The sequence below is a fragment of the Choristoneura fumiferana genome, chromosome 5, assembly GCF_025370935.1.
Source record: "Choristoneura fumiferana chromosome 5, NRCan_CFum_1, whole genome shotgun sequence".
Taxonomy (NCBI): domain Eukaryota; kingdom Metazoa; phylum Arthropoda; class Insecta; order Lepidoptera; family Tortricidae; genus Choristoneura; species Choristoneura fumiferana.
The window spans coordinates 18,879,343-18,893,764 of record NC_133476.1 but is presented as its reverse complement, the minus strand read 5'-3'; the positions used below and the strand labels follow the sequence as shown (position 1 = coordinate 18,893,764).

The 14,422-nt window shown below is 38.6% G+C and overlaps 1 protein-coding gene across 6 annotated transcripts in view; it reads left to right on the top strand.

The window, feature by feature from the left end:
- The window catches only part of AP-1gamma (adaptor protein complex 1, gamma subunit), a 28,836-nt gene extending 15,256 nt beyond the window's left edge, over positions 1-13,580 (top strand). For 4 of the 6 annotated variants that reach the window (XM_074088291.1, XM_074088289.1, XM_074088294.1 and 1 more), the window contains exons 5-16: positions 2,011-2,249; positions 4,164-4,240; positions 6,468-6,485; positions 7,515-7,610; positions 8,283-8,609; positions 9,136-9,354; positions 10,080-10,238; positions 10,601-10,688; positions 11,142-11,289; positions 11,715-11,801; positions 12,688-12,825; positions 13,463-13,580. In XM_074088291.1, coding sequence (XP_073944392.1) covers positions 2,011-2,249; positions 4,164-4,240; positions 6,468-6,485; positions 7,515-7,610; positions 8,283-8,609; positions 9,136-9,354; positions 10,080-10,238; positions 10,601-10,688; positions 11,142-11,289; positions 11,715-11,801; positions 12,688-12,825; positions 13,463-13,481 — 1,615 coding nt within the window. In that variant the 3' untranslated portion in view covers positions 13,482-13,580. The remainder of the gene's footprint in view (positions 1-2,010; positions 2,250-4,163; positions 4,241-6,467; positions 6,486-7,514; positions 7,611-8,282; positions 8,610-9,135; positions 9,355-10,079; positions 10,239-10,600; positions 10,689-11,141; positions 11,290-11,714; positions 11,802-12,687; positions 12,826-13,462) is intronic. The other 2 variants (XM_074088292.1, XM_074088293.1) reach the window with 2 other exon arrangements.
- The last annotated feature ends 842 nt before the right edge of the window (positions 13,581-14,422 follow it).

Here is a 14,422-nt window from a genome sequence, read left to right as displayed (position 1 = left end):
TGTACCAACAATGTAACCCAATCCTCACAAACAATAAAATAGTTTGAATCAATTAAATAATTTGTATGTTTGTCCGAGTGATTTTTGGCATATAGTTTATGGGTCAGAGAGACTTTTTATCTAGGAGAAATGCACAGTTTCCGAGGGAATAGCGCGTGATAACCGAATTCCACGCGGGCGAAGCCGCGGGCAAAATCTAGTTTATCTAACAAATGTATAGGATATCAACGTGACATTAGTAGCACAAAGGTTCCACCTGGTACGTGATTCAGTTTCCTTGACTGTACCTACATCAAGCCCATGGATATTATTGGTAACCGATTTGATATAAGAAACACAGCCTTTTATATAAGTTCGTTTAAAATAAAGTTTTTTTTTTTTTTTTTTAGTTCACGCCACTTGAAAGTCTTGGAACACTGAAACGATACGCGGCGCGTTTACATAAATTACCTGATAAAAGGTCTAGCGAATACTTGGCTTGCCTCGTAATTTACAAGCTAATTAACTTACATGTTGTTACGAACTCCTTGTATTCATGTCTTGTAAATAAAGCACATTACCTCTAGATTATATTGACTTTAGTTTTGGAACAAAAATAAGGCAAAAAATCTTCGTTTATTTTTCGTACTCGAATGAACTTTACAGATCATAATAAATCTGAATATATTGGAGATATCAACGAATCAAATGACAGCCAACACTGTTATCTGATAAACTGGATCGATTGCGCTGTTATGGTTCGTGACTGTAAAATGCCTCATTATTTAGATTTTTTTTTATTTTCGAACTTAAAAAGTGAGAACTTAATATGTAGATCTATAAACGTGACATAAAATAATTACTTCCGTAGTTTGAAAACTGTTATCTATCATATAGCGCTTATATCCTACGTTTTTTTAGTCTGTATATAATTATACGCGTATTTAAGAATGTTAGATTATATATTCGTATATGCTTGGCCACCAAGGTAGGTCATCGCCCTTGTTTTCGGGATCAATATTTTGCCTCGGCCGAACGAAACCGGTAAGTGTATATAGATTTATTTATTTGTTTATAGATTGATTTACTACCAGAATTCTTTGAGGTATGGGTAATTTCCAAAGAAAATAACTCAAGGGAATAATACTATTGTGTACCTCTGAAGTGGATTAGAGAAGAAAATAGGACAGTATCTGATATGATACGCTTGAGACTGTCTGGCATTACGTATTTACTATTGATCCTTGACTGTATTTCTCAAGGTGGCAGATTTTATTTCAGTTTTTGTTGACCTAGTTAAAGAGAAAAAATGTTACGTCATTTGTTCTCATTTTGATGACAGCATTAAATCGATTATTAATTACGAAGCCAATAGTTAACAATGTAAAAGGAATTGTAATAAGTGTCAAGCTAAATTTTAACGCACGTAAAGACGTAATTCAATAAACTTATTTTATGACATATCGCTTGTAGTGTGGAATTACGATTCTTATGATTGATCAACACTAACGCTAAGTCAGTATCTTGATAAGAATACACCATGAATTAGGTACTAACTTCGTCTAATCGGCCAAGTTTTATGACCCGGCCGTAATAATTCTTTCGAAGCCTAACATAACTTCAAACTTAGACAATGTATTAAACTTATAAAATTAGCTAACTGTGGCTATCGACTTCGTCTGCGTAACTATTCGTTTAGGTAACTATTGATGCCGCAAGGAGATACCGTGTGCAATGGAGGACGACGACCTATGTCTTATTCCAAGATTTTTTAACAATTTAGAGGATACTACCATTTTATAGATTCAGTTTTCATGCGATGTCTTGAGAGATGCCGTTAACAATTGCACCGTAAAACCATGGCCGTTAAGTACAGTCGATTACCTAGCATACGTATATTAGTACTTATGAAAAAGTGGATACTTAAGCTAGAGAACCGATTGTATATTTAAATGAAATTGTAAGGAGAATCTTCGTCGTCTAAGATAAATCAAACATCGCACAAACTGATCCTTCCCCTTTTGCCCCCAGCGATCTCAACAGCAACACCCAATTCGTGGTGGGCCTAGCGCTATGCACCCTCGGTGCTATCGCCTCCCCCGAAATGGCGCGCGACCTGGCCTCCGAGGTGGAGAGACTGATCAAGTCTCCCAACGCCTACATAAAGAAGAAGGCGGCGCTGTGTGCCTTCCGCATCATAAGGAGAGTCCCGGATCTCATGGAGATGTTTCTGCCGGCGACTAGAAGTCTGCTCACTGAGAAGAATCATGGTAAGTGCGATTATTCCACGACTACGCCAAAGGTTGTATTGTCTAACGTGTAGGACACAAGCGGTTGAGTTCACCGTCTCTTTCTACCCTCGTTCCATACTGTTTGGTAGAATGAAGCGATTGTGATTCTGAGTTAGATAATATAGCCTCTGGACTGAGACTTGCTGGCTTGACTGCATAAGGTTTAAAGCACGGGTTCCGTTACAGCTTATTTTTAAAATCGCATTTAATTCTGTGTAGGTATTGCCGTTAGCCGCTCGGATTAAAGTTTTGATGCATCGGCATCTCATGGGAAATATCAAATGCAGTTTCGTACACAAGTGCCGAGAAACTCAGAGGTGTCAAACCACTACGGTACCCACTTCAAAAGTTTTGATGAATTATGAAAATTTATTAGGGTGATAATTTTAAATTTTCGTCGTAAATGAAGCGTTTCTATTGGTTCATGAAAAACACATTTCTCGCAACAACATTCCACGCACATCTCTGGTGGAATGGACCCTAAAGCTGCACGGTGTTTATATTACTCTTAACACTTGAGACTTGTTTATCTTGTTACGTATTCTGTGTCTGCTTTACTGAACAGGACAATCCGATATGCTGCCTGTCCATCGAAATTCGGTCAAGCGTGACTTTTATCGGAAACAAAATATAGTGTCTGGTGACTTGTCAAACATTTAGGGTGACGGGCACCAATCATGGACATGTTAAGCACAGTAGTATCCAGTAATGGACAGCAAGGATTCAATACCTTATTATTATAGCTCACCATTCATGAACTTTACCAATTATGGTATCAGTTATCTGCACATAAGTGTTATTAGTTTTAGAAAAAGTAGCGTCCGTTTCTTAATATTGGGTTAGCGGAAAAAATATTCCATTATTGGTCCCTGTCCATGACTGGTGCCCTCACCCTAAGGCTACTGAACTTCGCGTGCAAGGGAGTGTATTATTGTCGTTGCTTTAAAAAGTGTATATGTTAAAATCTTTGTCCGTTCATTACCTAAAGTAGTATGTATATATTATTATGTAAACCGGTGGACGTTAGTGGCGAGTTGTCGTTAATTGTGGCGTTCTAAGGGCCTTTGTTCAGCAGCGAACGTCTTCTAGCTGATGATGGTTATGTAAACTCTTGATTGTACTAAAATAAATAAACACAATCGACAAATATGTTGACATACCTGAAATAGAAATAGAAGTATTTATTGCATAAACTAGGAGTGTACAAAAAAGTCGAGGTAGCTTCAATTTATTTCAATTTATATTTATCAAAATGGCTAATCATCACAGCCAAAAAATAACACAGTCTATTAAAGAATTAACCTCAATACCTCTTTATAATTTATAGTAATTAATAACGATAACTCTATTTCGAGAGCGTATAAAAATACTTAAAATTGCGAATTAACCAAAGTTTGGTATCAAAGGGTTCAAAGCGGGGTCTATTTCGTAATTCAATTTACTTTCCGCCCTTAAAGTCTCTTTATTCAATCGTTTCGGCAAATAAATTCTGAAACAGAAAAGATTAGGTAAGTACGCACGAAAAACTTCGCAAAAAAATCACGAAAAGTAACTGGCTTCTATTAAAATAACGTTTTGATTTTGTTTCGTCAATATAAGACTGTTTCACCACACTTTGATAAGTTCCTGATTTTTTATGTGACAAATATCTGTGGTGTTCCATCTGTCTTTCAATTCGAATAATCAGACAACGGCACCACAGTATCTGTCACATAAAATATTAGCAACGTATTAAATCCGTGTCTGCTCCGCTCAAAAGACCTGTCTATCAAAAACAATATGCTGGCCGATAAGAATTAACCAAAATACAAGTTTCTCCATTTTGCTTGGATCATCATACAATTAAGGCTCAAATATACTGGTTATCATTTTCATTAATCATTGTGTCAACAGGTGTCCTTATCACGGGTGTGACGCTCATCACAGAGATGTGTGAAAATAGTCCTGACACTCTCAATCACTTCAAAAAGGTAAGATGCAAAATATTTGTAGCATATTGTACCCTACGATCAACGTGTAGAGTCCACTCAGACCTTAGTCACTTGTGTCGTACCCTTCGGAATTTTAGTAAAGTATATCGCAATGTATCAAATGTATTCACGTCGTTTCACAGTCTACTGGGTTTAACTATCAACAAAGTGTGTCCAGTCTACATAGACAAAAATGAGTGGAAGGATAAATTACTTCTTAATTGCCGACAGAAATGTGCTAAAAAAGAAAGCCAAGCTTCTATTTTCATAAAACATTCACAGATATAGCATTTTATGTGTATTTTATTTTCGCTGGTTGACGTCTATATCCCGTGCGAAGAGTAACGACACTTAATGTTGTAGATTTTAAAATACCACATGAATTGATAATATACGACTCAGCATAAACTCTCTGCAATCATATTTTTTACCTATCAAGAGGTTTAAACTCGTTACTAGACTTAGTTAATACGGTCGTTAAACCGATGGATGTAGTTCGACAAGTTTTTGCTTGCTTTGAAATCGAGAGAGCACAATTGCTCAATACGGTCTGTTATCCAGTACTTGACTGTGTTTATTTTCTGTCATATTGTTTCGTGGGCTGGAATGAAATAAATTACGGTTAGACTTCTGTTCTATCACAAAATGTCGGTGCTGTGTTCACGAAATATAAAAAGTAAATTACTTAGGAATTGGTGACTTAAGTATGTGTGTACAATTTTAAAACAGCGTCGCTATTTTAAGTAGGATTTAAGCAGTTACCTACTGGTATTATAAATTTATAAAGTGTCAAAAATACCCAGGTATGATATAGCTAGGTATGTTCGTCTAGCATCCATCGCTGTAAATAGACGCAGCAGTCTTATCTATGAAAAGGTATGTACACAACAATGCGTCCCTCAACGCTCGCCTTATCAACAAATAAAAATGATTTCACTTCGCCATCTACTTTTATATATCGAAGGATCGTATTTCTAGTGTTTCATCATTATTTTTGAATCATGCGGTTGACCGAGCGAAACGCAAATCGGCCGGTTCAATTTATTTTTTGTCACCGATTGTATCTTCAACAACTTCTTATCTGGTTTTTCTTGACATTTTATTTATTTAATAATGAAAAACAGGACTAAAAATTCTGAGGAGCAATGTTCTCGAAGCTTAACATTTTCATTAAATTTCGAGAGATTTTCTTTGATGTCTAGGTCGCATTAAAAACTACAAATAAGGCTCGAGGGGAGCAATCATTCCTAAAATATAAACTTTATTTCAAACTAAATGCCTTACTTTTACCTATATCTATTGGAATTGCCACGCAAAATGAACACTTAGTGGACATCTATTTTTTACAGTTTTTGCTGATTAGGTTGTATTATGGTAACCTAAATCTTAAAATGAAACTTCTCTATATAGTTGTAAACTAAAAAGCACTTTTATGTAGACGAGTTAAAAAAAGTCTGTCTAAGCGGATCGGTCAAGTTCGCCACTCGTGGAATTCGGGTAAACGTGCCTGTAATACGCTCGAAGGGCGGTTTATTGTGCTCGAGTGCTTGCCAACTCGAGCCTTCCTTCGAGTACAGTTTGATTAAAACTCCCTTAAGTTGTTTGCGAAAGTTATTTGGTGCTCGATTTACCCTGTTGCATATTTTTATCGTAACAATATTGAAGGAGGAAACGAAATATTTTTCAGGGCTAGAGTGGTTTGTGTACTGTCAATAAAACATTTTTAACATCGCCAGTCAGTTTCAAAACACAGTCAACATTTTCAAAAGCTTTTTGGACCTTTAGACCTTAAACAAGATTTTTAAAGCATAATTCTGCGAGTCAACAGAGCCTAGTTTAATTAAAACTCGTTTTACCGTTACGCATCGGATGTACGAATTAATGTAAATTAGGTTCTTATCTTGTTTTAATTAAATATCTTTAAAGGAAAAATATGTTTCGAGCTAGTTTTTTAGATTTAGGGGCTGTTTTACCATCCATTGATTATTGTTAACTGGCGGTTAGGTGTGATGCCGTCTCTATTTGTTTTGTTCGAATAGACGGAGACGGCATCACATTTAACCGTCGGTTAACGCTAATCAATGGATGGTGAAACAGCCCCTTAGTGACACAATTTACACTCATTCATTATACAGGATGCACACATTTGTCTTGTCAAAATGTTTGTTTAGTCTGTAGGAAGTGATAAAGATCTGACACTAATTGATACGTTTGTGTTGTCCCGTAGGAGAGCGGACAGCGCGAGGTAATCTCACGATGATCCTTGCACTACGACGTGATGTAGTCTGATGACTTCATGATTCCATGATGCTATTGAACCAAATGTTAGCTTATAAAATGTTTATTAACTTTGCTCGAGTGCGGATGTCTGGTCCGAAACACTTCTTTAATATGATCCCCAGATATGTACATCATACTTATGTTGTTTTTGCCATCGAGTGGATATGGTGGCGATTAGTAAAGCTTGCATAGATAAATTTAAAAATAAATTAGAATTCTCGTTGCCAAACGACTTAGCCTTAGCAGTCTGTTTTATTTTTGAATTTGAAATGGCAATCATAACTTCACCAGACTATACCATGGGTATAAGCATGAATGTCTTGTGTTGGATTGGATAATTGATAAATCATATCTATAACGTATTTGTGTATTTTATTCAGAAGCATCGAGAAAGTCTTACAGATTGTAAAATAGACGAATTTGTTATTTGAAGTTAGATATTAATAGATTGACCTGTCAGGCTTTCTCAAATTACGGGGTTGTTTTCGACAAATCAAATGAATACATTTGAGTAGTTTTAGTATATTTAAGTACGCAATGCACACTATGTGCAATTTTAAGGATATTTCAATAGAGCATTTCCAAAAACTTCTGACTATCTTAATCCACTTGTACTAACTTTCATCATTTGAGTATTGTTTGTTTGTGACACGTTTTTGTCACATAGTTTAGCATCAGCACCCATCATCGTGACTAATTGTCAAGGGACGTGGAGCATTTATATCTTTTTTTTCTTAAATTTGATAGTTTTTGAAGCCCTGTAAGACAAATATAATTTCGCTGTTGTAAGGTGTTCTCTGTAATTTGCCTCGTTATGTAAAATTGTCGTTTGAAAGTATTTAAAGTTTCTTTTCATTCAGTATTTAGAAAGTATGTAAGACGCATACATAATTGGCTGTATTTTTTTCCTTTTCGCTTCGTTATATTTATTCTGTGTGCATTGGGCGAGTACCAGTTGGTGTGAGTGTGTGCTAACGTTGTTGTTTGCCTGTAGATCGTCCCGAATCTGGTGCGGATACTGAAGAACCTTATACTTGCGGGTTATTCGCCCGAGCATGACGTCAGCGGTGTTTCCGACCCGTTCCTTCAGGTAGTAAAGTTAGCTTAATTAAGTTGATGTAATTATTATCTTTACTTTGACCAAGTAAAGGCCCGACACTTTGGTGCTGGTTGATAAAAATAGTTTCATTTAAAATACAATACAATACAATTACCCTTTATTGTAGGTACACCAGAAATAGCAAGCGATACAGAACACGGGTACACAGAGAAAATAAATATGTAAAGAAATATATGGGGTTAACAATGGTTCCTTTTGTCGCTGGCATCATTTATTACGTGATTATTGGAACTGTTAGTTTTGAAGAATATTATTAGCAGTAGTTGCAGTATATGGGTGTTAAAAAATATCAATAAACGGGTGATTTAGCACAATGAGTCCATTCAGAAAATTCAACAGTTGTTTTGGAAAATTATCTACGGTTTAGGAAAACATTTCTGTAACTTTCTCTGGGCTATAAAGAAAGAAGCCTCATCTGAAATTTTCATGATTTCAGATTTTTACACACATGTCACAAATTCATAAAACAGAACAAATTTATTACTTTTGTCAGTCAAATAATTTGTGTCATACACTAGTTCCATTATTACAACTTCTTATGAATATTATTTGTAAGAAATCTGGTTTTTTATTAGCCTGTGGTATTGCCCCAATGCTGGGCAAAGGCCTCTGATAATTTTATTTGTTAATTTATGACCGCAGGTGAAAATCCTCCGTCTCCTCCGGATACTGGGCAAGAACGACGCGGAAGCGTCCGAAGCAATGAACGACATCCTCGCCCAAGTCGCCACCAACACGGAGACCAGCAAAAACGTCGGCAACACCATCCTCTACGAAACGGTCCTGTCCATCATGGACATCAAGTCTGAGAGCAGTCTGAGAGTACTCGCCGTTAACATCTTAGGAAGATTCTTGCTGAATAACGACAAGAATATTAGATACGTTGCACTCAATACTTTGTTGAGGACGGTGCATGTGGATACTTCGGCTGTGCAGAGGCATCGGACGACCATCTTGGAATGTTTGAAGGTAGAATACTTTTTAAGAATGTCTTGATATTTTATTAAGTTATTAGGTGCTGATAGTCCCAGATGACAATTCTTATACATAGATGTTTATAGTTAAATATTTTCCAGGGTATCTCGCATCCTCGGTCTAGTCGGTCTTATCTAAAGTGTCTACGGCGTCTTAGCTTCAACAAAACAAAGAACTTTGACCCACTTCCACTAATCAATCGACTTAAAATTCGACTGACAAACTGTCAGCAAAAAAAAATAGTACCTATCTAAAGTAAGAAATCATGTGTGAGTAATAACGTTTGAAATTTACCGCTAGTTTTACGACGACTGAAAACATCGTGAGGAAATCAGCACAAATCTGCGAAGCAACTTAATGGTATGTGTGAAGTTCCCAATCCGCACTGGGTCTGCGTGGGAACTAGGCCCCAAGCCTCTCATTCTGAGGAGGCCTGTGCCCAGTCGTGGGACGTATATAGGCTGGTATGATGATGATGATTAAAGGTAATGTTTTTAACAGAAACTTAATACCCCTTCAGGATCCAGACGTGTCGATCCGACGGAGAGCGATGGAGCTATCGTTCGCCTTGGTGAACGGCCAGAACATCCGCAGCATGATGAAGGAGCTGCTCGCGTTCCTGGAGCGCGCGGAGCCCGAGTTCAAGGCCACGTGCTCCTCCGCCATGCTGCACCACGCAGAGCGGCACGCGCCCACCAACAAGTGGCATCTGGACACGCTCTTCAAGGTGTTCCTCAAGGTAAGTGGCACTGTTCAAGCTCTGGAGTTCTTCTGTAATACTACACCACGCGGAACTGGGCACGCCCAACAACTAATGGTATCTGGACACGCACTTCAAGGTCTTCCTCAAGGTAAGTGGGGACTGAGGGATGGTGGTCTACTGGAGGGTAGACCCCAAGTTCTAGCTGTAGTGCTCCAAAACGCGCTAGCCCGACTAAACTATTTAGTCGATGCAAAAAGTTGTATTTATGCACTAGCTTAAGGCAGGCACCGGAATTCCGAGACAGAACAACGTAACTTAGCCGTGTTAGACAATTCGAAGGTTCCACTTTGACCAAGGAAGGTGTCTACGGTCTGACGATGAAAAGTTCACGCAGGTTTACCATATGATTTATCATTGTAGCGCGTTTATTTTTTACAAGCTTTTATTTAGTTTCACCTGTCCCATTGTCTGTCTGTAATCAAATCTTGCAAGTAAAATTCGACCAACTTCCAGTAGTTGGATTGACTTGAAATTTGGTATACTTATGTAAATTGCGTGACAATACAACAATTTGATAGTGACATCCTGGTAGTCCGACCAACGTTAATGGCAACGACTTGAAATTTGGTATGCAAATGTAGTTTAGGTGACAATGCAAGTACAGTTAACAATATTTACAGTCAGCAAAAAAAGCTTGTATTAAAAATGAAATTTTTACGAAAAACTTATTTAAACTACAATCATGTTCTATCACGTTTCAGGCGGGCAATTACCTCCGGGACGACACAGTGTCAAGCACGATCCAGATAATATCGAGCTCGCCCACGGAGCGGCAGGCTTACGCAGCCATGCGGCTCTGGAGCTCGCTGGAGCGTGCCGCCATCAATGGCGATGCGTCAGAGAAACAACCCCTCGTGCAGGTATACTGAACTTGCAAACAGATGATAATGATGAAGTAATTATTAACTTCATCATTATCATCTCATGCTGGACACACGCCTCCTCCAAATGAGAGGGCTCGGGCTCTAGTACTCACGCGGGTCTGATGCGGATTGGGAACCGTACGTCCTAGCTGTTGCCTACGACTCCGACGAATTCGTTTATCGCTATCCCGCGGGAACTATAAAGTTTTCTCAGGATTACAAACTATGTCCATATCAAATTCCAGCGGGGTAATCGTAAAGAGGTAACAGACAGACACTAGAGTTACTTTCGCATTTGTAATATTATCCTTAATTATTAAAGTTACATACTATATTCACTTCTTGATATGTAATTTTAGGTGGCGACGTGGACGGTGGGCGAATATGGCGACCTTTTAGTATCGGAGGCCAGCAACGCCATCTCTATGGTAGATGACGATGGTGTAGGTAAGTCAGCAAAAATTATACCGTTTCCGATAAAATTACGTTATAAATACTTCAGCCTTTTTAGTAATACTGTGTGAAAATTTTTTGTATGTGTAAACTGGGCCGTAAGAGCATACCTTTTGCTACCTTTAACTATCTTTTGTATTTTTTAATGAAGAATTTTTTGGACTATAACCCTTAAAAAGGTAGAGGCGATTTACCGACCACATGAATTGCTATCGCTTTGGAAATTCAACCTTATTGCTTTTCTATAACGTCACAATATCCCTTCTAAATGTTGAAAATACGACTAGCTTTAAAAATATACTTTATCAGATATGTATTCGATAGCTGCTTTGGATTATGTGGTAGTATGTTCCAATAAATGGAGCCTTATTAAGAGTTAAGGTAACGACGAGGTTTGCATCATGAACTTCTTTCAATTTTGCCTAAACACCTGGACCCTTATTGCAGATGACTTCGAGCGCCCTCGCGAAGAGTACGTGATCGACATTTACCAGAAGCTGCTGTGGTCGACGCAGCTCTCCATCACGACTAAAGAGTTCCTGCTGCTCTCGCTCGCTAAACTCTCCACGAGATTTACCTCCCAACCCAGTCAGGAGTAAGTGAGGGTCGCTCAAAGGGCAATAGAGTCTTAGTCCACAACCACCGGGCGAGGTTGTGGTCAAATGCAAGCCTATTTTGAATAACAAAAGAACTTGATTAGCGCTCGTATGTCATAAGTTCCACTGCTGGGCGCAGTCTCGTCTTATGTACCGATTGAGACGGCTGAATGTGAAGTAGAACTCATTACTTTTATTTCACCAAAATTAAATTTCATAAATTTCGCACAGAATCTTGTTAAAAACTTGAAGGTGACCCGAGTACTATATAGATATTTTCGTTTTTGATTGTACAAACAAGTTAATGTTCCATATTTTAAAACGACTTGCGTTCAATGTCAGTTCTGTACACCACTACATGCCTATAAGACGGGCCTTCATTTTTTTACCAATGTCTTTGCTGAGTGTCCGGTTCTTGTTGCAGGAAAATGCGTGTGATCATCGACACGTTCGGTTCCCACATCCACGTCGAGCTGCAGCAGAGAGGAGTGGAACTTTCCCAGCTGTACAGGTATTAAAGACCAACGTTTAATATTTCAGCTAACTAATATTTAAAAGAAAGGTTTATTTTGGCTCCATAAGTACCACTTAAAACTAAGACTAAAACTAGCACTAAAACTATGTTACTTGGTGACACGGCAGGATACCAAAAAGGGTCTCCACTCAGCATGTGTTGCCGCACATTATGTGCAGTAATGCTGGTTTTCTGTGGAGCCCAATTTAGTAAATTGAAAAACTTTTTGTGTGTGAGGGCTATTGTATGTCTGTGTCTGTGTGGATGTGTGTGTGCGTGTGTGTGCGCGCATTGTGGATTGATCGTAATGGGTTATATGGGTATAGATTATGGAGGCGACTGAAAAACAGTGTCTGTCTGCCAAGAGACTTTGTTCTGCAAGGCAGGCGAAGGCATCAGCTGAGTCGCTTTCCCTTTTAGTAGTTTATACTTTTAATTGATTGTATTATTTGTGATGAATAACTTATAAACAAAATATTGAATAATCTCCTTTTTTATCTCCCGAGTCACTCTGTATATTATCAGTATAGGTTTTCATAATCTTTTTATTTCCATTTGTGCCCAAATTCCTTTGATCCTGTTATCCTGGGAGATGACAGATTAATTTATTTTTATAATCTTCTATATAAATAAAAATAAAAATGAATCGTAAAATGTGTTGCTAAACTCAAAACTCGGGAACGACTGGTCCGATTTCGCTAATTCTTTTTTGTGTTTGCTATTGTCAGAAGGTTCTTATAAGAGAAGATTCAGAAAATAAAATAAAAAACTACACCGGGGGCGAAGCCGCGGGCACCAGCTAGTAATATTATACAATATGACAAATTGAGGAGTTGTCAAATACCGTTATCAAAGCTTTTACGACACGTGTAATCTTCCTCAGGCAATACGCGCACCTCCGGCCGGCGCTGCTGGAGCGCATGCCGCCGATGGAGGCGCCGGCCGGCCGCGCGCGCGACGACGCCGAGCCCGAGCCCGAGCCGCGCCCCGAGCCCCCACCCCCACCTCCAACGACCACCAGGTGACACGCTGGCTGGATGACGCGCTTGATGCATACACTTGGAAACATACTAAGACGCGACGCCAAGTGACGTGTCGACACCCGATACGTATCGTGCATACACTATGTAATGCTACAACACGCTAGTATCATTGCAGAACACACATAATCGTACTGACACGCGTCGGATGGCGCGTGGCATTGAGTTTTATTAGTGTGTTTCTTTACGCTTCTCTTGGAACTTTTACCACAAATGTTACAAGTGCTACAATCCCACATAGTTGTCACTTTATTGTGTGCGTAAGGTAACAATTATGTTGATTTGTAGCACTTGTAATTTTTGTGGTACAGGGGCCTGGTTTAATACCTACTTACAAGGAGATAAAAGGGGACAATAATGAGATTATTTAGATTATACATTATGTTAGGTGTGTATTTCCTTCCACAATCGATGTCGCCAGTTTTTAGCCTCTCCCGCTGTCGGAGAGTGAATCCATTTTTCTTTTATCGAAATCTTCGTTACGGACTGGGCTGGGAATACTAAAATATGGCGTTTTATCGTGAAACAGGCCGTAAATGTCAATTCAATGACTAGCAGTCAATGATTCGACTTACAAGATATAAAAACAACTTAAACTAACGAATCGTTTGTTCCCAGGACGCGTTGCTGGACTTGATCATAGGGTCGGATGAGCCGCTCACCAACGGGGACGCGGCGCCGCGCGCGCCGCCCGCGCCCGCCAGTAACAACAACAATGTACGACACACACCTGCTTACCTATATAATAATAAAGCCGAGTTTAGCCTCGCAATAAAACCATAATAAACCAACGTGTTTGTAGTGGTCAATCGAACGCCGCAATGTAATGCAACTTGCACGATTTTTCTTGCAAGTCTAAACTCGGCTTAATACTCGCGGCATCGGCAAACATACTGGATAGCTAGTGGATAGAAAACTACAAAACTTGGGGTCAAAGTAACAAACTACAACACAATTGCGTGAAAAAGACCATTGTTTGTTCTTGTCTGTTTGATTAACCCTGTTCCAGGCCCGGCAATATAGATCGCTACTATAAAATTAATCATACGACTTCAATGAGGGCTAAAAGACAGGCGAAATATCGATAGAGTCACGGTCTTGCTTGCCATTGGTTCATTTAGTTATAAGCAAATTGCAAGCAAGACCGTGACGTCGAAAAACCTCACGATACTAACGCCATCTAGCGATATTTCGTCTGTCTTTTCTTTCCCTCATTGATTTTGTAGCGTATTGTGATTTTAGCACGGTCGAATATTTGTGTACACTTATATCGGTATATATATATTTTTTATCTCAAAATAGATATTTTTTCTGAGTGCACTTTATGACCATTACATCAAGGTTCAATTTTGTTGGCGTATTGATTTGAGATACGCTAAGGAGATAAGAGATTTATTCAAAGTGCACTGTGACTGAAATAGGGTTATAATCCGTTGACTAGGGTAATCGTAGTATCAGCTTTGCTTAGTTTGGAAGTGAGTGAAATGGTGTAAAATGACTCTGGTATTTATTTATTTACTAACTAACTTACTAAAGAAAGATGATAGTGTTGTGTTGCTCTGCCAATGCACTAATGCG